At 38.2% G+C, this 24,545-nt stretch overlaps 1 protein-coding gene and 1 non-coding gene across 5 annotated transcripts in view; both read right to left on the bottom strand.

Annotated features, from left to right (window-relative positions):
* Window positions 1–1,841: 1,841 nt before the first annotated feature.
* FGF13 (fibroblast growth factor 13) overlaps window positions 1,842–24,545 on the bottom strand; it is a 492,935-nt gene continuing 470,231 nt past the window's right edge. For all 4 annotated transcript variants that reach the window (XM_040999498.1, XM_040999500.1, XM_040999501.1 and 1 more), the window contains 2 exons: window positions 4,715–4,913; window positions 1,842–3,230 (listed from right to left, as the gene is read on the bottom strand). In XM_040999498.1, coding sequence (XP_040855432.1) covers window positions 3,094–3,230; window positions 4,715–4,913 — 336 coding nt within the window. In that variant the 3' untranslated portion in view covers window positions 1,842–3,093. The remainder of the gene's footprint in view (window positions 3,231–4,714; window positions 4,914–24,545) is intronic.
* LOC121169593 lies at window positions 13,875–13,999 on the bottom strand. The gene has a single exon (XR_005885889.1). It is a non-coding gene; the product is annotated as a small nucleolar RNA ACA64 (small nucleolar RNA).

Genomic DNA, 24,545 nt, shown 5'->3' with positions numbered 1-24,545 from the left:
TATGTTTGAGTTGCCAAATCAATTTATTTATCTCATCAATTCCAAAATTTAAGCAGACTTTCTTATCAATGGGATTTTCAGACTTAATGTATCAGTGCACAGGACATTTCAAATGCCACAGGAGGGACTAGCCTGTGCCAGTAGTTTTGAAAGTGTGATTCCACACTATATCACTTTGGAGCATATTAGAAATGCAGTGTCTTGGCCACTGCTCAAACCAACCCTTGCAGAAACTCAAGAGGTGGGGTACAGTAATCAGAGTCCTCTAAACCTTCAGGCAACTCTGATGTGCGCTAAGCTCTGAGAAGCAACAGTGTTTTCCAAAATTACTTGTGTATAGAATCTTTTAACAAGGATGCAGCAAGACTAATGCTTTCTGCCATGGGAAATGCTAGAGAAAGTGTGTGCAATGAAGTGAATGTGTCAGTACCATTACTTGTAGAAAGGCTCTTTGAGGGTCATTTACTTACTGATTTGCTTAATATCACCTCCTGGTAAAAACTACACAAGGCATCTCAAGAAGAATGCTGGAAGTAAAGGATTCCCCCTGGGTGTTGATTTGTTCCTATTTCCACCAATCTTTCCTAAAACACCAAGTGCATATTGGTTTATTATTACCTGTTGTACACTATCCCTGGATAAGGAAACCATAGGACTAGCAATAGACATGATAACAACCAAAACTTACTGGAGAAAGAGGGAGACAAATGCATTTTATGTTTTTATTTCCTACAAAAAAAGGAAGAAAGAAAGAAAATCAGTGAGAATTCAAGTGGTGAATAAACTAAAAGAAGAGTCAACTGGTGCTTAAAGCAGAAGACCAAGGGTTCCCTGTCTAAGGTAGGTAGGCACTTTCAGCTCATGCAGGTGTGTTTTAGAGCTCAGAAAAAAATGGTGGGGCCCGGCGCAGTGGTGCAAGTGGTTAAGGTCCTCGCCTTGCACGCCTGGGATCCCATATGGGCGCCAGTTCTATCCCAGCAGCCCCGCTTCCCATCCAGCTCCCTGCTTGTGGCCCGGCAGAGCAGTGGAGGACGGCCGGAAGCTTTGGGACCCTGCACCCGCATGGGAGACCCGGAAGAGGCTCCTGGCTTTGGACTGGCATAGTATCGGCCATTGCGCTCACTTGGGGAGTGAATCATCGGACGGAAGATCTTCCTCTCTGTCTTTCCTCTCTGTATATCCGCCTTTCCAATTAAAATAATAATAATAATAATTAATAAATAAATCTTTTTAAAAAAAGAAAGAAATGGTGAAAGCTTGATATGAAAACACTGGGTGACTGGGCTGGACAGGCTGGCCTCAGCATTTTAGGAATGAATGCGGAGTTTCACATCCTTGCAAAAGCATGATGCTTGGGGTTCCAGTAAGCTGATTTTGCCTCCACTATTGAGAAGATCCAGTCAGGCATATTTTAAACTGTTCTACCACATATCCCTAAAGCATCTAATGACAGGCAATGAGAACTCTTGGAAAACAGGAAAAAGGCAACAACATTAAGAGGTGTTTACACTGACCTTCAATTCAGGACTGACTTAGTCCTGTGTATTACCTCCACAGAAAGAAAGAAGCAACAGTGAGAGTAAATGGCCTAGTGAGTATGCTAGATATCATTTAAACAATTCAGTCACCAAACTGGAGTGAGAATCTCTCTCCACCCCACTGAAATTCAACAACTCGAACAATAAAAATAATTTAAATATTTTTGACATCAATTTGAATCTCTAAGCTATAGTTTTATGAGGGCAATAACCCAGTCTACATAACTCAGTATGCAATGTCAATTTCTGCTATAGAGTATGGCATAAAATGGACATAACTACATGTTGAAAGAATATAAAGAGTTTGAATGAATATAAAGAGTTTATTCAGTGCGTATTTGGGTATACAACAACAAATATTAAACAACTTTTTTAAACTTTTAGTGCACAGGACAGAGAACTGCCTGCACATGCTATGTCCACTTTGGAACACAGATTTTTAACAATTATTAATGCACAAAATCTTACATATCATGCAACTCTATGCCAAGATTCCAACTTTCTTCCATGCAACAGATATGAAGATCTAAATGGAAACCTAGCTAAGTCTTAAACACTTTTCCAGTAGCAAGTATAATATATGTTATTTAGGGTTAACCAGTCTTAACATTTCCTTGTACACAATATTCACGTGCCAAATACAGTGACAGGAGGGACTCATACATATACACATAAGACATTTCTTATTATAACAACACAAAAGACAACATCACAGTTCCATAGTTCCTGCCTTTACACAAGAAGCCACAACAATAGTTTAACATGATACACAAATGGAATTAAGAGAAATCTACACTTGAGGATAATCATCTTTAAGATATTTTTACTGACTGGAGTTGACAATACAACTCAATTTCTACGCACAAAATACAGCACAGGAACTTGACCAGGATACTACAAATCTAAAAAGAAAAAAAAATTGGTAAAATCACAAACACACTGTTACCTTGAGCCTGAGATGCCAATTCAAATTCAACCCTGAATTTGGTTGGTGTGGATTAAATGACATGGAGTCAATGAAACCACTGAACTTCAGAAATGAAAAAGGTGCACTATTCCAAATAAAGAGTACGTTTGAATCAAGCGTAGATAGAAAACATTAAGCCAAGAAAACAACACGATTCACATAATTATGTTTACCCCTACAAAACAGTTGAGCAGTTAATTTTGTGTTATTTTGTTGGATTTGTTTGTGAGAAACAAATGTGGTCTTTAAATATTCTTGCTTGGAGAGTAAATTTTGACCAGCAACAGTGCTGTAAAATATTTTTGGTTTGCCATCCCCAAGCTTTAGGTGAGATCATGAGAAAATTGGGCAGTCCTTCTCCCAGATTTAGTTCAATGATCATGCTTGGCATTCTTTTGCACAAGCTCACTCTAAATTATGGGGCTTTAATATGAATGAGAATGTCTAGTGACAGAGAGAATAGTGAACTCTGCCTGTTTGGTAAACGTCACTGAAATATTTGAACTTTTGGGTGAAGGACTGCTAGAAGAATCCAACAGCACCTGGAGGTAAGGTTCTGTTATAGAGCCCTTGTCCCGCCCTCACTGGCTACGTTGATTCATTGTGGCTCATGGATTTGCCTCCGTTCAGCACGCCGGAGACACTTCTGCTCTTGGTTGGGGTCCCACTTCCGGATCGGGAGAACTCCGTGAGATCATGCAGTGACGGCTCCTTGTACATGGCCACTGAAAAGCACATAGAGACGGTGTGAAAGGTCACTGAATGGGCATGCCAATAGATTGTATGCTTCAAAAGTGCTAATAGATCAGATGTGTGCTCAGAACAAAAATGAGAATATGAAGTAAAAATGATTAGTCAAGTATAATCATTCTACAATGTGTGTATATATTTCAAAATATTATGTCATACATGGGAAATAATATATTTATATATATATAATATTTTATTTGTTGATTCAAGGTGAGTTGAAAGAGAACAAATGAAAGGTTGAACTTCAACTTTTCTTCTGATGTCTGAAACCAAATTTAAAAACAAAACAAAACAAACACAAAACAAAACAAAAACTTTCAAGGACTCTATAAAAAGTGGGCTGGATCAGATTTAAGGGAAATACAGCTTTAGAATAGCAGTGTGGAAAGAATTTTAATGCTTCACTTCTAGTATTTGTGGTTATATACAATAGGATTAATGAGAATGTAGTTAACAAAACTGTTAAAATTTTAACTATGATCTACACCATGTTGTGTAAGCCAAATGTTAATATTTAAGACATTTTTTCATAACACATGATTTCCATCATTCTCTAACATGAACTCTCCATGCATTTGAACATTGGAGTTATTCTTGGTGTAATAAATGATAAAATTATTATTATGCTTAAATTACACTACAACTCATAATTACAGAATACTTATTATAAGTTAAGCAGTGGTCTACATTCTTCACTTTCATTATCTAATGTAGTCAATGTAAGAATTCCATGATGCAAGTAAGACACTTTATACATATTTTACGGAGGAGCATTAGGCTCATTTAGATTTCAGTTAGGCTGTTCAAGACCATCTGGTTAGTAAGGGGTGAAGCTGGCACTCAAATCCAGAGAGTCTAGCCCCAGAAAACATGCTGTGGAACAGTGATACGTTAAGTTGAACCATGTGTCTGCTTTAAAATCCTATTTGAACCTAGGCTGCTAATCTCTTGCAGCTCTTCCTCTGCTTTGTTTGCATTTTCTGTAATGGATGTATTACGTCTCATAGTATGTCTCATAATTTCTAATATTCTATCTTCCACAGAGTATTTATATCATTTTTAATTTGATATTAATATGATAAAGAATGGAAAACAAAATGACAGAAAATTATTAGAAAAAAAGTGTTGTACATATATACAGGACCCAAGAAACTTTTGAAATCATGTTCAAACATGGAAGTTACAATAATCTAGAGTTCAGGCTGAACTAGGTCAGTGGCTCAGCAGCTTCCAGGAAAAAAATAAAATCAGGAGAGCAATGCTATTGCCAATGCCTTAATATTTTACGACTTTCACATCACTACTTCAATAGTTTTAATGTTGTTAAATGCTGATAATCTTTTGTATAAATGCTTGTAAGTAGAAGAATTATATTCTACTCCCAAAAGCAGAAAGAGAGGTTCATTTGAATTAGCACTGTAACTAACATCATCCATGGCCCCCATAATATCAAGCTTACCTTTCAGTGGTTTGGGCAGAAAATGGGCTGCAGGTTTGTTCTTCTTCACATGGTTGCCTTTCATGATCTCTCCTTCTTTGTTCAGACCCAGATACCACCCTCGGCCAGACTGCTGCTGACGGTATATCATCGAAGAGTATGTCACATAATAATTTTCAAACACTGATTCTTTGAATTTGCATTCAGGTGTGAAATGCTCCTGTAACAAAAGCAAATAAACAGAAGCTCAGTGTTTACAGCTATGGATTTCTCTGTGATTGCCTTTCAGAAGTTCAGGGCAAACTATGCTAAGCTTGTTTGACAAATCCTCTATTTTTAACAGAATAAACCATCATCAGTGGAAACCAACACACTAAATTTAACATTTTACATGTCTTAGTAAGAACCCTAAGTGAAACTACTACTGGACAATGATTAGCTCTCTCCATAATAAGTAATGTGAAAATTAGAAGCCATGGAAATATAAGACTTCAGACAAATGCAAGAGCCAAGGATTGAAAAGATGAATGTAATCCTGTCATAGCTAGCTTTACCATCTTTATTACAAAACAAATATTTGGCCTTTGCACTTAAATTTCATGGATTCTTGAAATATTATGCACTATCATTACCAATTGCCCAAGACTTTCGTGTTATAATGCTGGCTGCTTACATTTCTAAAAAGATACGACAAAGAAAAGCTACCTGTTACTCCAAGGTAAATTATTGAATTGACTTTATTCACACCATTGAATTTTGACTTATAAAATCTCTCCATCACCCTAGCATAGACTTAAAGTAACAAATATAAACAACCAATATAGAAGCAAGAAATTTACATTGATTCTACAAGCATACGAGGGAGGGTAGCCCAGAGGACATGAACCCTGGAATATTATTTTCTTCCATATACTTAGCTATGATTTCATTGAAGTACACCATTCAAATAAAGTGTTCCTAGACCAATAAACATCTGGTAAACAAACACACACACATCATCATCATCATCATCATCTATAAGCCAAATGGAGTGAAGAGAAAATCTTTAATTGAATCACAGAGAAGCAAAGAGTCAACTTGGAGAGAACAACAATGAGAAAATGTGAACTGAGCTATATGGGATAGAGGAGGCTCCAGTGAATCCCTTAGATTTTGCTAATTTCTGAGATTTATAGAAGGTAATTGTTAATTTTATACACATACACCTTGTAGCAATATTGCCAACTTTTGTTGACTCCAGATTTTCTAAGTAAGATTTTGATGGCCCATCTTCCTCTATTTTTGTACTAAGTACCATGCACTAGCTGTGTAACAGTGCCTAAAGTGCCTTTCAGAGTTTCTTCAATCAAGAGGAACACATTCTTCTGGCAAAACAGCTTTTATCTAAAAATGAACTACTCAAGCAACTTTTTTTTTTTCTTGAAATACACAACCTCTGCTTTACATGGTAATCTGGCTCCCCTCATCTGCTCTTCAGAGTTTATGGATTGGGAAGAGAATCTTTGGGGGCTCCTTCAGCTTATATGCATGCCCACTAGAGCCTCAGGATTTGCACAAATTCTAGCTACTCAAGAAGAAGTATACTTCTAAGGCTACCATCACACACACAAAAAAAACAACATATTCTACTTATTGACTGTGAAAACTCATCTTGTAGGAGTTCTCAACAAAGGCAGTCAAGGTTTGTCTACAAAGAAATTGGATACATGTCTTCAGATTTCCACCAGTGATGAGAACAAGGGCACAGTATGTTGCTGGAGTTCTTTGGGAATTAAATAGCAACTGAGAAAATAAAATTTTCATTCTTGGAGAGATTTAACTTTCATAAACAGTCATAAACCAATCAAATCCAGTGAATGCAATAGATTATCAATGCAGGTAATACTGATGGCCACATAAACCTGTATGATTGATTGCTGTTTATAATGAGATGACAATCATTGTGTGTTCTGTTGCTGGCACCCCAACAGGACTGCATTTGACATCATATTAGTGATAGCATCATCCATCCATTTTTCAATGATATACTATGCATGTGCTTGGGTGGTGTCAAGACTCATTGGTAAATAATAAATAACTTCATATAGCTTTCCATGTGTTCTCAGGAGTCAGTAAAGAATCCCAAAGACTAGAAACTAGGAATGGTACTATATATACAAAAGCAGACATAGAAAGGAAGTGTCATATGAGAGCAAAGGAAGCCACATTCAACTTACTGGAGGAGTGGGGAGGGCTTCATTGATGTCAATTTACTTGAATTTTAAAGGACTAGTAGGAATTTAGCACAGAAAGTAAAGCAAAACTATACTTGAAGTACACTCATGCATTATTTAACTTCCAAATCCTATGTTTTCTGTCTTAGTAACTGAAATTCACCATCCTGAAAGTTGCTCAAACTTAGCATTTCAGAGAATCTGAGCTTCATTTAATTGCTCTCCAGACCTGGTAATGAGTTGCTGTTCATTCCTATTGTTCCTGCTTTAGTTCATGTCCTTATTATTTCTTCACTGAACTGTTATACCAACCCCTGACTGGTCTCTCCTCTCCTGGAAGGTTTATCTTCCTAAAGCAAATGATGTAACTTTAAAAATTCTTTATAATTCAGGGCCCAGTGTGGTAGCCTAGTGGCTGAAATCCTCTCCTTGCATGTGCTGGGATTCCATATGGGCGCCAGTTCTAATCCCAGCAGCTCCACTTCCCATCCAGCTCCCTGCTTGTGGCCTGGGAAAGCAGTGGAGGATGGCCCAATGCCTTGGGACCCTGCACCTGTGTGGGAAACCCAGAAGTTCCTGGGCTCCTGGCTTTTCATCAGCTCAGCTCCTGCTGTTGCAGCCTGTTGTGGAGTGAATCAACAGATGGAAGATCTTCCTGTCTCTCCTCCTGTCGGTACCTGATTTTGCAATAAAAAATAAAAACAAATCTTTAAAAAAACTTTTCTTCACAATGCAATAACTTGCCTTCCAGAGTTATCCTCCATCACAGAATCATGTGTATCTTAGAATATTCATTATTTTTGTTTAGAATACACACCATCACTTGGGACCAGTGTTGTGGCAGAGTGGCTTAGGCTGCTGTTTTGCAATGCTGGCACTCCACATAGAAGCGCCATTTCCAGGCCCAACTGCTCTGCTTCCTATCCAGCTTCCTACTAATGTACCGAGGAAGGCAGTGGATAATGGCTAAGGTATTTGGGTCCCTACCGCTCAAAGGAGGGAACCAAGATGGCTTGTTTGATTCTGGTTTCAGCCTGGTCCAGAACTGGCTGTTTTGGCTATTTGAGGAGGAAGCCAGTAACTGCAAGTTCTCTCTCTCTCTCTCACTCTGCACTGATTTTCAAATAAATAAGTACATAAATTAATAAAAAACAGAATACCACCCCTCTATTTTTCTATCCATGATCTCATCTCTCAAGGCCCAGCTGAAGTTAGACTGTTTCTGGAATCATACATGATCTTTAAAAAAAAATGAATTACAACATTATGTACGTTTCCATAAAATTTATCTCCACCTACATCTAGCCTGGCCCTGTGACTCATGAACATGCATCATTAGCTCCAGATGGCAAGAAACTTATCTTCCTTATTTCTGAAACCACATGCCCTCTCAAAAAGGTCATATTACCTAGTATATAGCCAGACACTCAGTCTTTACTTCTAGAATCTGTATTTTAGATAGTCAGACTTAAATACTGTAAGTTCTAGAACACATAAGTATCAGCTAGCAAAATATTTTCAGGAGATTTTCTTAATACCATATATTTAAATGAGCTGTATATATAACGAGATGTCCTTTGTGTGGAGTAATATTATGTGCATCACTTAAGATCTGTTAAGAATAACAAGACACGTATAACATCGGGGGAAGAAAAATCTTGGTGTTGATGATTAGAAAATCACAAGGAAGGACTTAATGAAATGTATGCTGTCACATCCTGGCAATTTCTTAGTTATCTTCAATAAATTTGGACTCAAAAGCTCAATAGAGAGGGAGGAAAATGAGGAAAAAAATGTTGATGCAATGAAAGGAGTGTTCTGCTTTTCTGTGTATGAAACACTGCCATGTCATCTAGTACTAGAATGTGCAGACATAGAGACAGAAAAATGAGAACATCACATTCAACACAAACGGGAACAAAAAAGGGACACAGGTACAGTTGCACTTCTCCATGTCTCCGTAGTGGCTCACATAAATAATAGGTATTAGAATTGACCCAGATCAGGCCAGGTACATATATACCAAGGAACTAACCTAATGTGGTTGATTTGGAGATGGTCACCAGCACTCTAGAAGAAGGTATAATAGCAGTCTTGACAAACATGACACTAAATGAAGACAGTAAACACTGTCCATCAGATTTCATAGGAACGAGATTAATACTTGCTATTGTGATGGATGAATGAATGAACAAACGAGTTAAAATGTTATCTGTTTTCTGCATGATCACTAAGAAGTTACTTGGCATGAGTACAAAGAAAAAGTTTATTATATCATAAATTTGGTATTTATGCACTAATTTTTCCTAAAAGCAATTTGTTTCTTGCATATTTATGTTTTTCAGAGAAATTATGTCTCTACTTAAAAATATTTTGGTTTATTTGAAGAGGCCAGAGGCTTTAATAGGGATAGATCTATTCCATTGAATCACTCCTTAAACGCCTGCCATAGCCAGGATGAAAGCTCAGGCAGAAGCCCAGAGCCCAGATCTCAATCCTAATCTCCCACATGAGTGGCAGGGACTCCACTCTTTCAGCAGCAGCTGTGGCCTCTTCGTGTGCACTAAGAAGGAATTCAGATCAGAATTGGACTATATCAGCAGCTTTGAATCATGTCCTGAGATATGGGATGCTGGCATCCCAAGTGGTTGTCAAATTACTAAGTTAAACACTTCTCCCAAACATCTTTATAATTTGCTAAAAATCCATTTGTCTCCAAAACTTTCGTCAGTACAACCATTTCTGCTCCTGGTAAAGACCAAGGTTTGTTTCTTCTTAGTGAATGCTGAAATCTTTATCTATAGGATCCACATTAATGAGTTACTTCACTCAAATTTTTGGAAAGGAATGAGGACATATTTAGATATTTTAAAAATATTCCTATTGTTGTTATTATTTTCCATAATAATTAGTAGGTATAGGGATTGCGCTCTCCACCTCCCCTTCTTTCCTCCACATTCACACTCTCTCACCATTCCTCCCCATATTATTATAACAGTACAATCCTCAGCAACAGTCACAAGTACAATATTCTGCTATTTGAACATGTCATGACATTGTAGGTATTGCCAATGTTGGAACATCTGGTATCCCATTCCAAGGTATATTTAACAGTTTAATTGAGAGTCTTGCTTATGCTTGGGAGTAGAGATTCATACTATAATGAGAATATATATATATACATATATATACATTGTTATCTATATATCTGGGTTTTTTGTGTTTTGCATGAATGCTGCCTTATTTGATATTTAAAGTACAAGTGTGTTGCATTATTTAGGGGAAATAAACTCTTCAGAAGCTAAAATATCACTGTGAAGGAGAAAATATATGAAAACGTCATAATTACCATAATAGAACATATAGAATATTCTTAAAGCCACAGATGTTTACCATTGCTACGGCATGTTATTAGTAGCCATAACCAAGAAGTTTAGAGCTAGCATAGAACTGTTTATTATTTGTTATCTTAAAGATATATTAATACTTTATCAATGACACCAAGATTAGATGTTTTCCTGAATAAAGAAGTATGTCGACAAATCGAGGCCTTAATAACATATTTTTCCTCTACTTAGATTTTTCAGCTCTGGTACCTCTGACAGGTTGGCAGTGTTTCATGTGAGTCCCTATTTTAGTAGGATAGAAAGCTTTGAGGATTACCATGGAAATGTTTCCTTTTAGCACACTCCTCACAAAATAAATATTTTTAAGTGAACTACAGTAATCCCCTTAAATCCAGACAGATTGACTGTACTGATTACCCTGGAAGCAGAGAGGCCGACAGAGTATACTAACATTGTCCATATATAAAATGGTTACATGGAGTTTGTAATGTGGGAAATAAATCCTAATATCATTGCACATCAAGTTTAATCTTTCAAGTACAGAAATGCTATGCAAAGTGCACACATTTTGGTACAGGATAGTTTCTCAGTATATTTTGTCTAATTCACATGTAACATTTTTTAATCAGGAATCACATGACACAAACAGAAACAGTGTATAGATGAAATATGGACACTTGAAAATTTATTTATTAATTTTAAAGGCAGAGAGAGAAAGAAAGCTTTTTCATCTGCTAGTTCATTTCCCAAATGCCTACAACAGCCTGGGTTTGGCCAGGGCAAAGGCAGGAGTTTAGAACTGAATCAAGGGAGGACCCAACAACTTGAGCCAAGTAATTATTTCCCAGAGTGTAGGTTAGTAGGAAGCTGAAATGAAACATTGAGCCAGAATTGGAAGCCAAGCACTCAGGGATGGAAAGTGATCGTCCCAAACTGAGCTTTAACTGTTGCATAAAAATGTCTGGCCCCTGAGTAAACATTTAAAAAGCATTTGATCATGAACCTTGAAACCTACGGCTTCCTCTTCGCACCAGATTGTCAGTGGTCTGATTATCTAGCTAATTGAAAAATTACTGCCAATAGCCAGGATCGCTCTTCTAATTCTAAGCTATGGTTTAATGATAATTTTCTAGATTTAAAGTTAGCAGTTTATCTAAGCAGGTCTGACTTATGTGCATTAATTATTCCCCAACCTAAGGACATATAATATGCAAATTAGAATTAAATTTTTAACTCTAGTACAATTTTTAAAAAGGAATATTAAAACAAATGATACCCATGGGGGTAACAATGCAACTACCTACACTCAGTATAGGCTTCTCCTCCATCAGTGATTTCAAAATCCAGGATTGATTATTATATTCAAGGCTTTGATGTTTTTTCCCAGAGTATACTTGATATGAAAGAACTTCATTATTATTGAGATCAAAGCATGGGAAAGGGGAAACTTGGAAAAGCGGGAATCATTATTACCCACTGCACTTTAGCTAAGAAAAATTAGGTCATGGTTAAAGAGAGTATAGTTTGTTCACTCAGATATCCCTTGGACTATGAGGTACTTGAGGGTAGGTCCTAGAACAAGGCTTGGACTGTAGTACGTGACAAAATAAGAATGGAATAAATGAAAAATTGCAGGTCATATGAAGGGACCTTGAAAGTCCCTTAAACAAATGGGTGAAACGTAGAACTCATTATTTAAATGGAATTGAGAGCATTTTATAGCAGATACTGATAAGTAAGAATTAAACTGTGAACTACCTTGGAAGACAATAGAACTGATAAAGAGAGGAAAGTGTGCACGCTTGTAATGAAGAAATTATGGCTGGATTTGAACTGTAAGACTGCAACAAGGTGGCGGAATCCACCATGGGGGGAGGGCATGGGGAGGGGCTGGGGGAATCCCAGAGCCCATGAAACTGAGTCACAATGTGTCACAAAATGAAATAATTTTTTCTTGCTTTTTAAAAATTATATATATATTTTTAATTACATTGTATTATGTGACACAGTTCTATAGGCACTGGGATTCCCCCCACCCTTCTCCCAACCCTCCCCCCATGGCGGGCTCCTCCCACCCCCGTTGTGCAACCACAGTTCAGGTTTAGTTGAGATTCCTTCATTGCAAGCATACACCAAGCATAGAGTCCAGCATCTCATTGTCCGGTCAAGTTCAGCGGCTTCTTGGGGAGACCCTCCCTGGTCCGAAGGCAGAGCCAACAGAGTAGAATCCCGGTCAATTAAAAGCCCCAACATAACATCAGCAACAATATATTACGTTAAGGGATAAATTGACAAAGTATTGAGCAACCAATTTGTCAAAATTGGATGCATGGTCTTAACAACTTTATGTGACTATTTCAATGACATTTCAACAATTGAGGTGTGAAACAGTTTTAGGAAGGGTGTGCAGAGAAATCTTCCATACCTTGGTGAGGAGTACTTAATCCCCGTGTCCTACCTAGTAAGGTGTGTGTGAATCCATGCTGACCAAGCCTTCCTTGTTGTTCTCTGACTATCCATTCCAATTTGTGAGTGTGTGTGTGTGTGTGTGTGTGTGTGTGTGGGTTGGGGGGAGGGGCTCTGGAGCGTCCCTCATGGTCATTGCAGAGAGGTTGGGGACCCGAAGTTGGAGCTAAGTAAGAACCAGAGAGCTCCTCTCCCTAGTCCTGAAAGGAGTTTACTGTTCTTCTGTTTCTGAAGACCGCTCAGGTTTCCTGGTTGTTGTTCCGATGGCCTTGGATCCTATGATGAAGGATTCAGCTTCTTCCATCCTGTGTGGTAGGTCCAAAGTGGGGGGGGGGGGTGTCCTCTGAGTTCTTGGCCTCTGGAGGCATTCCAGTCCCCCGTGGTCTCTTTGGCAGTTGGGATGTGGTCCTTGGCGCCCGTACTGATAGCCCTTGGTGGGGATCCAGGAGACTCCAGGTTTGGGGTACAAGCCTCCTCCTGTCCACCTGCTCCACTGTGGTCCCCCACTACTCTGTGCACATGACCTCCTGTTAATAGGTTATCAGGGTCGCTCTTGATTCTCCCTGCATGTCTTTGTAGTTTTACTAATGTTGTCTTGAATCTATTGTCTACAAGTTACCTGTTATGTGCCTGAGAGGTTACACTACATGGCTTCCTCATACGTTCACAGGAGATGGAAGGTTTCTTTGCTCTCCCACCCAATTTCTGAGTAGTAAAAGGTTTTGAAAATATATTTGGTTATACAATTTTAAAAACACATGGGTTGAGACCATATTAGGTAGAGGTCCATCTGGGGAGATTTACATCATTGGGAATCTTTAGGGTTGATTCATGTACCCAAAGCCCTGAGGGTTCATCATGGAGCTTTCTAAGCAGCAATCATAGAAACCAAATGCCAGAGCTCCCTGGCCGGGCGGCCAGCAGGCAGAGCCTACCGCCAAATGGTGCACTGGCAGCCCAATACCAGCTCCAGAAGCGCACAAGGTAGCGGCCGCGTGCGATCCAGGCATGAGATGCTACTTGTTGCGCTACTTGTCCCAGGGCCTTCCAGCCCCCAGGCGGTGGCTGGAAGATTACTTCCCCAGGTTCAAGCTTGTCCCTGGGCCTTCCACTCTTTGGTTTTCTTTTTACACCTGCTTGTCATTTCCTGTTTTGTGCTGTTGGGGCCTGGGTCTCACCTTTCCACACAGGCAGTGGGAGATGAGCTGAGGCTCCTGGTGGCTCTAGGCGCTGAATTTCACCCATGGCTATGGCCAAAGCCAGGGTGATTTTCAACCAGCGCCATGAAATGAAATAATTAAAAAAAAAACTACAAATAAAGATAGGGATATAAGAGAAGAGGTAGAAATGGAAAGAAAATAATAGTAAAGAGAAAGCAACATTTAAGCTGTAAGAAGAAATACCTGGTAGCCAATACTTAGTCATGAAATGTATATAGTCCTGGTATTTGGGTCTGTAAATAGTTGATAGTTTCAACAAACTTCTTAGTCTTATTATGGCGAATTGGAGTAAAAATACCAATCAGTCCTACTTATCTTACTGGGGTGTTATACAAAGAACCAATCAGATGATGGGATGGAAAGAAGCTATGAAAGAAGTGCTGTTAGCATGAAATGTGGGATTTCGCCTCAAAACCTATACCCAGAAAATCAAGGGAAAAAAATAAATGCTCTTCTTTTCCAGGTTCTTTTTTCACTATAGAATCAATTTACAAAAAATGGCCTGCCTACAAATTTCTATTAACGTGGAGGGATATAAAATTTGCTAAAAATTAGGACTTCACATGAATTACACATTGTGTTTACTGTTCTTTAAGTTTGGTTCCGAGAAAACTATTTTACCTCCTTTTGTTTTTCATTTCTGTATTCAATAGGCTGAAATGGCTGCAATGTTTCAAGCTGCAGCACTAAAGAAATGAGATATTTAAAATGGCTTCATGAAATACCATATCACAAAATGATGTAAAAGCATACAATCACCTATAAAAATGTGCATTTTAATGTCTATACAGAGCTATTTTCCTCACATGGTTACAAGGGAACTTCTTGGGGACGTTTGTTATACCTAAGGTATTTCGTAGACTTTTTAATTTACCTTATGTTGACCCAACAAATTATGCCAGCACGGTATTGCTTTTTCTCCTTAGTTTTTCACAGAAAAGTAAATGAGAAAAATACGAAGGAAACGATCAACCATTGGTCTTTTGGAAGCAGAATTAGGACACACATACAGCCATTTATTCGCCCCAGAGTTCATTTGATTTCCTTTACTGGGTTGTTCTAGATTTTTCTACCTTTTTATAAAGCAGTTTTACTTGGTGCATTACTCAGGCTGTAAATTTGTACAAAGCAATTTACTTAAAAAATACTGAAATCAGCTAGAAGAATGATTCATACAGAGAAAGACAATGAGGACAAAAGGGGTTATTTGTCATAATATTGAAATTACATGATCTGAAGACTTACTCGGCATTAAACCTAGTCATCAAATATATCTTGAAACAGAAGTAACTTGTTGAGATTCATTACAAAGAAAATGCCACATGTCTCCATGACTGCGTGACTGCCTCAAGACACTGTTGTAGACTAACCAAAACCTTCCAGAAAAATGGAAATTGTCTAGGGATCCACTTAGGTGAAAGAGGATATACTTTATTTTATTTAAAACATGTTCCACTTGGATTGTTTGAACCTCAAGGAATATTTCAAAACCAAAGAGAGAGTCTCAATATTTAAATCTGTTGAAAAAAGTATATATAAGTGCATTTGTTTTGTTTTGTTTACTGTAAGGAGTGAACTCCTAAACATGCTTTGTCTTGCATGGGCATTAAGTCTGTATATTGGTTTTTTTTTTAATGGCAAGAATGATGTACATGATTGAAAGGTAAATTGATGATCAGACATGATTTCTAAAAAATCAACGCTCAAGTCTTTTGGTTGGTTACTGGAATACATTTGTGATCACTAGAGATAAATATGCCCCGTTTTTTAGATCTTTGTCATTCATAGGAGTGCTCTTCTCTGTAATAACTTCAGAATGGGATCTGATTTCATCTGCCACAGAATGAATTCTGCAGTGCTGGCAGTTAGCAGAACAAGCCTACTTGGTTCTATTTTTCTTAGTAACTATCGGAAGCACCCGGCTGAAAATCCAAAGCTTAGGTACTCTGAGTTTTCCAGAGATTCAAATAATTTTCATGGAAACAGGGGAGATTCTTTCCTCTTAAATCAAATGAAAGGCTCTTGTGAGGTAGGTAGCCTCCTGAAGATAAAATCAAACTAAAGGTGGGTGAAAATACTGTTCTAGTATTTCAGGTAACTGCAGATCTTATTATTAATGTGTCAAATGGGAGTCGTGCTCAGTGTGGTAGGGTTTGTCTGTGTAGAAGGGTAACCCAACGATCAGGAGTATGGTTCTTCAAAGACTTTCAAAGCAGACATTCCCCGTTTTATCCTGCACATGTAGGAAATTAGTGCTAGATGTACTAGAATAATCAACAGATGCTATGAAGTGCAAAAACATAAACAGTGGTATGATAGGGCAAGGTGTAAAGGCCTCTTCTGGACAAATGATTAGAAATGTATTATATTATGTCTGCAAATTATTGCTGAGTAAAAGGGTAAATAAAAAATTATTCTCTAGTTATTTCTCTGTCTCTTTTTTCTGCCTCTCAAATAAATGTTTATAAATTTTAAAATACACACTACTTTAGTGTAACAAAAATTTCAAAAAGCTCATAGAGACTGTTTTATGAAAACAACACATTGCATGGATTTTTCTGTTATTTTTTTTAGACATTTATTTATTTTCATTGGAAAATCAAATATATAGAGAGGACAGACAGAGGAAGAAATTCCAACCAGTAATTTGCTGTCCAAGTGGCTGCAATGGCCGGAGCTGAACTGATCTGAAGTTAGGAGCCAGGAGACTCCTCCCTGTCTCCCACGCAGGTGCAGGGTTCCAAGGCTTTGGGCCGTCCTTGACTGCTTTCCCAGGGCACAAGCAGGGAGCTGGATGGGAAGCAGGGCTGCAGGGACAGCAACTGGCACTCATAGGGGATCCTGGCATGTGCAAGGCGAGGATTTTAGCCACTAGGCTACCACACTTGGCCCAGTATTACAGTAAAAAAAAAAATGCACCAAGATCATGTTTTATAGGTACTTTATCCATTTAGTATTTAACATCATAAATATTTAACACTTTCACATTTTTTAGGCTACAAATATGTTTTTAACACAAATACAAAGTGTAAACCAATCAAGCCAAGTAACTAGGCTTTCGTTTTCTTCTCTTTCTGTTTGGGGCCTATCACACTTCTCTAGTTCTTTATACAGAATATAATGTACCAGGTGAGCTATGGTCATTCCCTGTACTGTGCAACACCAGGACTTTCTATTTATATTTGGTTGTGTTTTAGTGACAGTGGATCAAAGGGGACCTTTCTCACGGCTGGTGGGGATGCAAATTAGCACTGTCATTATGGATAACAGTATGTAGGTTCCTCCAAACACCAAAAATAGGCCCACCATATGGCTTGGCTATCCCACTTCTGGGAATATACCTGAAGCAAATGAAATTCTCATATAAAAGAGCTGTCTGCATTCTGTCCGTGGTGGTATTATTCACAACAGCAAATATAAGAAGTCAACCTAGATTTTTCACAATGGATAAGTAGGTTAAAAAAAGTATGATATATAAACACAATATTTTTGGCCACAAAACCAAAACAAAACAAACAAACAAACAAAATAGAATTCTGGGCCCGGCATGGTAGCCTAGCAGCTAAAATCCTCACCTTGCACATGCCGGGATCCCATAACAGCACCGGTTCATGTCCCAGCCATCCACTTTCCCATCCAGCCCCCTGCTTGTGGCCTGGGAAAGCAGTCGAGGACGGCCCAAAGCCTTGGAACCCTGCACCCGTGTGGGAGACCCGGAGGAGGCTCCTGGCTCCTTGCTCCTGGCTCCTGACTTTGGACTGGCTCAGCTCCAGCCGTTGCAGCCGCTTGGGGAGTGAACCATGGGACAGAAAATCTTCTTCTCTGTCTCTCCTCCTCCCCTTTTAATTTAAATTTCCATAAACTTTTCTTGACATTTTCATACAATTATCAAATTCAATCTTGCCAATACCTCTGTGTAATAATTTCAGCATGGACCTGTTTCTTATAGGTCTTCTACCTCACAAGTGAGAAAATTAAATGAAAAGAGCTCACATCAGTAATTTTTTATGAATCATAAATACATATTTATACTCAGAGTAACTAATATGTAGACAATAGCTGCAAGGCCCACTCTCTAGAGGTGCCATTCCAACGTCCCCTGGCACTTCAGCCTCCCCTCCTATTTTCATGCAATGACCTTTGGAACACTGCAGAGCTCTGTTCAAATCTGCCTCTTCCAATTTCTATCTGAATGACTCTGGGCAATTTATATGTACTCTGATCCTGTATCTACTAGATGAGAAGAACAAGATGTGTCCCATGAGGAGTATTACGGAGGGCGTGGGAAGCTGCCAGCATGTGCACTGAATGTTTCTTCAATGGGTGCTGGATTCTTCACCCTGCCTTAAGCTAGAGTTGATGTGATCCATTGCACCTGTAGTGTTCTCTCCTCGCCCCAACCTGATAATGTGTGTAGAAACCAGCGGTTACCAATGCAAACAAGAGTCCAGGAGCTCCTTACACATTAGCTGCATGTGTGGACACTCTTTTTCCTGGTAATCTTGCTTCAACGGCAACAATAAACTTTTCATTTAGGAATGAAAATATCCCAAGATTTTAAAATGAGGACTGTTGTAACGTATACCAGTAAGCCCGCAAGCTATCAAAGGGATTTCTGAAATAACCCACTATTAATGGGCCAAATGACGCTTAGATGTCTCATTTGAATTAATACACCACAAAAGTACAATATTATTTCACTTCTTTTAATCCAAACCACTGTTTGACTAGTTCTACCTTCGTAATGTAGATTACTAATAAAAAACAGTAGCAAAAACATCTGATAGTATCTAATGTTTAAGCAGCGCCTACCTTTAAACTTTTCTGCAACTGTCTGAAGCGTTATGGCATTCGACAGGATAGGGACAGTTCAATAATGACAATAATAAAAGTAATGATTATAATAGATTTTATTAGACTTTTTAATACGATTTATTTTATTATTACTGGAAAATCAGATACACACAGAGGAAGAGAAACAGAAAGATAATTTTTCTGTCTGATGATTCACTCCCAAGTGGCCAAAACAGCCAGAGCTAAGTTCATTCAAAGCGAGGATCCAGGAGCCTCTTCTGGGTCTCCCACACAGGTGCAGGGTCCCTAGGCTTTGGGCCATCCTCCACTGCTTTCCCAGGCTACAAGCAGGGAGCTAGATGGAAAGCAGGGCTGCTGGGATTACAACCAGCACCCATATGGGATCCTGGCTTGTGCAAGGTGAGGACTTTAACCACCAGGCTACTGCACTGGGCCCTAAGCCTCTTTTTATTCTCTAAAAAACTTTCTGTGCAGTGGAAGAAATGGAAACGTTGTTAACACATTGAAACAGATTCATACTTCAGTTGAAGATGAATCTACAGAACATGAAGCTCCTTCTAGAAGTTTCTGGAATCACTCTAAGGTAGCTAATTGTGACATGTGATATAGGCCATTATCCTAAAATAGTCTGGTTGCTAAGATGGTCCTAGGGTCACAAGACAGTGATCAACCAGTAACCCTAACTAGTCCTATGTTGTCCACTGAAGCGAGTGTTTAGCACAAGGCATTTACTAAGTCAGCAGCCTGCCCTCTAGGCCAGTTCTTTCTCTGCCACACCAGGAAGCCGATTTCCATCCATTTTATGCAAATCTGTTTGATAGAGCTACAAGCCACTCACATCAGACTCCTGCACCAGAATTCCTGTAACAGTTTGGCTGAACCATCTACTAAATTATGTCACAGACATTTCATTCTTACTATGCTTCTTCTTTAAGTGTAGATGTAGGGAATAAATAGAAAAAAATATAAATTAATGTAGTCATGCTTATGTGTATTTGTGCATGCATGTATATCTGGGAGAAACAAAAAAAGAGAATAAAAAACATTGTATTACTCAATCCTATATATTAAATTTTTGGGCTTTCAGAGATAGATCTGTTTTCTGTATTTGTTGGAGATTTGTGTTTCCTGTCCAAACCTCCTTCTGTGCACTAAGCTTATGGTATAAAAATGCAGAGGCACCGGGTAGGTTACGGTCCATTGACAGGTTTCTATCAACACAGAAATGAGCTAGAGGGCTCCACTTGCTCCTGTACAGTGTTTCCTAAGTCTGGCATAAATGCTTCTTTGGAGAAAAATAAATAAATTCAGATCTCCTGAGGGAGTTTGAACTGGCACAAAGCAATCCTATAAAGTTCAGTAAAATGAGATGCTCTGAAATATGAACATCACTACAACCCAAGTTAATGACATTTTCACAGGGGCTATGTAATACTCAGATGCACAGAATTCTGCATTTACAACCAAATTTTCATCACTTGTGATGCAGTTTGTTATGATTAAGTAGAAACACCATACAGCACGATTGCATAGAAAGCCCGGGAGTGAGGTTTAATTCGACAAATACAATGCTTTTGGAGTGTTTAGATACGGTATAGAGCTATAATTCACAACTGAGCTTCCAGTTATTTAAATTGTTTAGTTATGTGTTTCCTGATATATTACATTTTATATTAACGTTTTTAAAAAGCGCTCTGATGACATTACATTTTGAAATAGACAAATTACAGTACTTTATCAAAATACACAATTTAAATTTTCAAATATTTGCTACTCATGTTTCAGCATAGTTGTAAAAAAAACTGTGCAACAACAAACTGAGCATATATAAAAAGGATTAATAGTTCATAAGCTTTATACAATCATTACCTATTTGGAATAATTTTCAGCTTTCATTTTTCAACACTGTGGAATGTTAAAGCATTTGCATGAAAATGAAAAATGCATAAATTATCGCGGCAGGGAGCAGTTGAAACTGAAGGTAATTATACAGCGGAGAAGTAGTTTGAAAGAATTCAAACATAATAACAAATAATTCTATAGTCGCCCTTTAAAATTATTATTTTGTTACCAGTGTTGCTTATAACTACATATCCTTCTACACAATTAAATCCACATGATCAATTCTTACTCCGGTCTTTTTCCATCAAACATTTACATCTGGCCCTAACAATTTACATGTTTAAAAGCTGAGCTAGACAACAGAGATGAATCCTCTGGTTAGATTCATGCTGCAAACAGAAAAGTAGCACTGCCTTAATATATCTTATCGTTGCACTTTTGTACTAAACATGTATCCAAATCAAGTCCTTTTTTTTTACATTCCTCCTGCTGAAAATCTTTTAATGGTTTCCTACTGTCTACCGGATAAAATGCAACTTCTTGGCGTGGCGTTCAAGGCCCTGTGCAATCCGGCATCTAGTCTCATAAAGCTCTAGCCTAAGATTCTGCAATTCCAGCCAGGTTGGAGAAAGAAGGTCATGATGAAAATAGTGATTTTGCTTTTAGCCAATAAATGGACAACCCTTTTCTACAAATCAAGTACTGTGCCTTCGATGCAAATATTTTCACTGTGGCTAGAGAATCACTGTGTAACACAAGGATTGCAAAACTAATTGCTCATGAATTTCTTTTGTAGGCTCCCTACTATTACATTTTTAAACATTTATTTTTTTTAAATTTTTATTGGAAAGTCAGATATATATAGAGGAGGAGAGACAGGGAGAAAGATCCTCCATCCAGTGGTTCACTCCCCACTTGAACACGATGGCCAAAACTGAGCTGATCCGAAGCCAGGAGCCAGGAGGCTCTTCTGGGTCTCCCATGCAAATGCAGGGTCCCAAGGCTTTGGATTGTCCTCCACTGTTTTCCCAGGCCACAGGCAGAAAGCTGGGTGAGAAGTGTAGCAGCCAGGATACAAACTGGTACCCATATGGGATCCCTGTGCTTACAGGGGGACGATTTAGCCACTAGGCTACGTCGCTGGGCTCTCCCTACCATTACTTTTTAATCCTGTCATTTCACTTGAACTTCATAGACATCCTTGTTGTCTCAAGTTGTGATTCATCTTACTGTGCTTGTGCAGGGAATGCCACCAGTAAGGGAATTATCTGGGAACCATTTGCTAATAATCAACACCTCTTCTTTTCACAATGCACAAAGCAACAGAGTCAGGTGTCAGCACGTTAGAAACCTCCAGGCTCAGCTTTGGATGGAACCTAAAATGCCTCGCAATTCGGTAGTTTCTGAAGAATTCATAGTAACAAGGAGGAGTGTAATGGAACCGCATCCAAACAGAAAGAAGCTAAATTAATTACCTCATACTAACTTCTTTACCAGATGACTGGTGATGAAAAATCTATACTGGCAAGTAAGCCTGAAAGATAATCAAGGGTCTAGGTCTTTAAATGTTTATATATATGCAACATATTGGTGCTTGATTTTATGGCTCAAATTAATTTCATACAAAATTATCAGAAGTGTACCTGATCCATTTATAATAATACATCACCAAGTCATCATAGGTTGCATCACCTATTCCTAAATGACAATAGCAATTTGATTGTTCCTCTTTTGTAAAGTGAGACTTAATAAATTTTGGATGTCACTAGATGATGTTGCCTAGTATACCCAGAACATCCTGAGGATACAGTAATATTCTTTGCCAAAGAGAACGCGAAGTATCTGGCCATTCAGAAAGAACACAGTTCTCAGAATTAAAACTCCTCTGGCTTCAGGAAGAACTGATTATGTGCTGAGTTTCAAGTGAAATAAACATCAGTTGATGGAGAGCTAATCACTTTAAGGGTGACTGGGTATACCAGATGTACACCCTTTAATTTTCCTGTACAAGTGATGTTTCTTGGTGGTGGGTTATGTAAGTCCAACAACAATGTTTTGAATACTTAACGTGTATCCTGCTTTTCCTAAGCTATATTCCATTAACTACGGGGCATATCCCTTAGGGAATAAGCATATGGCTTCTCCAGACAGTTTTCTGAAGTAAATTTCTTAGGTTCAGTCTGAATTCACACAATATCCGCAGTGTGTTTTTTACAGTGAGAGGACAACAGACCAAAGTTGAATCCTGGCGTCCAAATCAACCGAGCATGATTTAATCCCACTCTAGGTGAATGTCTTTCTACAAAAAACAGCCTGATTATTTATTCCATTTTAACATAACTTGACAATTTTATCTCTTATATAATTATATTGATACCAGCAGGTAAGCACTTCTCATACTTTTTGAGAAAAAAAATATTACTAGGTCAAATTATATATTAAAATTTAAATATCACATTGAAATCTAAACGTAGATCCTGCAGAGTCACAATCAAGTGTGACTAATGCTGCCACCATAAAGTGTCCACAAGACAGACAAACCAGACACCTCATGGACGGCCAAATGTCAATCAACTGGATCATGGGCCACATTTTTAAGTCAGTGTCCTGTTTTATAATATTACTAGCATTTCAATGACTAGAACCAAATGTGCTGTACTTGCAGCACAAGATATTTAGTTTTCACTGAAACTGTACCTTCTACAGTTCAATTCTACTGTGGACATGTTCACATGAACTGAATGTAAGCTGGAAATCATAAGGAAGACAGAAAGGAAGGGAGTCTTAAGCCCAGTGACCAGAATGAAGAGTGTGGTGTTGGAGAAAACACTAATGAAGTTTCAAACCTCACAGCTTTTAAGAAAGCTCCAGCTACTATGCTGGGTTGGCAGGGCACCGAGAAGAAATGTGAGCAGACAGAGTAAACCAGTGTGAAGTCATTAGAATAGAGATGTCTGACTAAGTGAAAATGCATCAGGTTATGTGTGCAACTCCAGTGCAAGGAGATGGAAGTGCAAACAGCAACCAGTCACCAGACAGATACATAAACTTCTATGGTGTGAGAATGGCTGCACATTACATATTTGTTTTCTTAGTGACACACTATTTTTCTAAATAGTAGCAATGTTTGGCTACAGTTACTCATTGTATTTTGTGTAAGCAATAAATACGTTCAATTTCCCCTAGCCTGAGTCACACAGCTTGGTAGTAAATTAGGTACTTCAAAAGGTGCTTTACTTCCTCGAGGCCACTGAGCCATCATTGAAGGCATAATATGCTTACTTTGGTTTATAAAGATGCTCCTGATTCACTTAGCTAGAAGTTATTGGCTGAGTAAAATGAATGTTCTTGATTTTTTTCTCCTTGCAGTATGGATGAGAAAATAAGCTAATTACACTTTGTTGCCTTTTCCATTGTGACCCACAGAACATGATGCGAAAGAGTTTATACTCGTTCTGTAGCTGTGGGAAAAAGCAAACCAATGAGACCACATGTGAAGTGGGGGGTGGGTGGAGTTTAGATCTTCATAATTGACTACGTTAATCAAAAATACTATACTTCCCCTAACTTTGGCAAAACTTTACTTAAAATATATGATGGATTATGGTACCCCTTTACTCAACATTGTCTAGTAGCTTTCCATTTTACCCAAGGGTATTAGCTCAAATCCCTGCCTTGGGCTCTGTGATTCTACGATTTGATGAAATAGACATTTCCTTTTTATTCTTGTGGATAAATCATCCTCTTTTCCATTTTATGGCATTCACAATGTTGTTTTTTTTAATTTATACCTTGAACAAACAAAGCATATTCCCATCTCAGACTGATAAGCCTGTTGATATCTCTGCTTGGAATATGCAGGATGCACACAAATGTATATAGTATGAAAAATCAAACTGTACATAAATTCCAACATTTAAAATATTTCATAGCTAACAGAAACTTTTCA

This window comes from Ochotona curzoniae, unplaced genomic scaffold (assembly GCF_017591425.1).
Source record: "Ochotona curzoniae isolate NIBS_2020 unplaced genomic scaffold, NIBS_Ocur_1.0 scaffold_1852, whole genome shotgun sequence".
Classification (NCBI taxonomy): domain Eukaryota; kingdom Metazoa; phylum Chordata; class Mammalia; order Lagomorpha; family Ochotonidae; genus Ochotona; species Ochotona curzoniae.
This window is presented reverse-complemented; position numbering and strand designations above follow the sequence as displayed.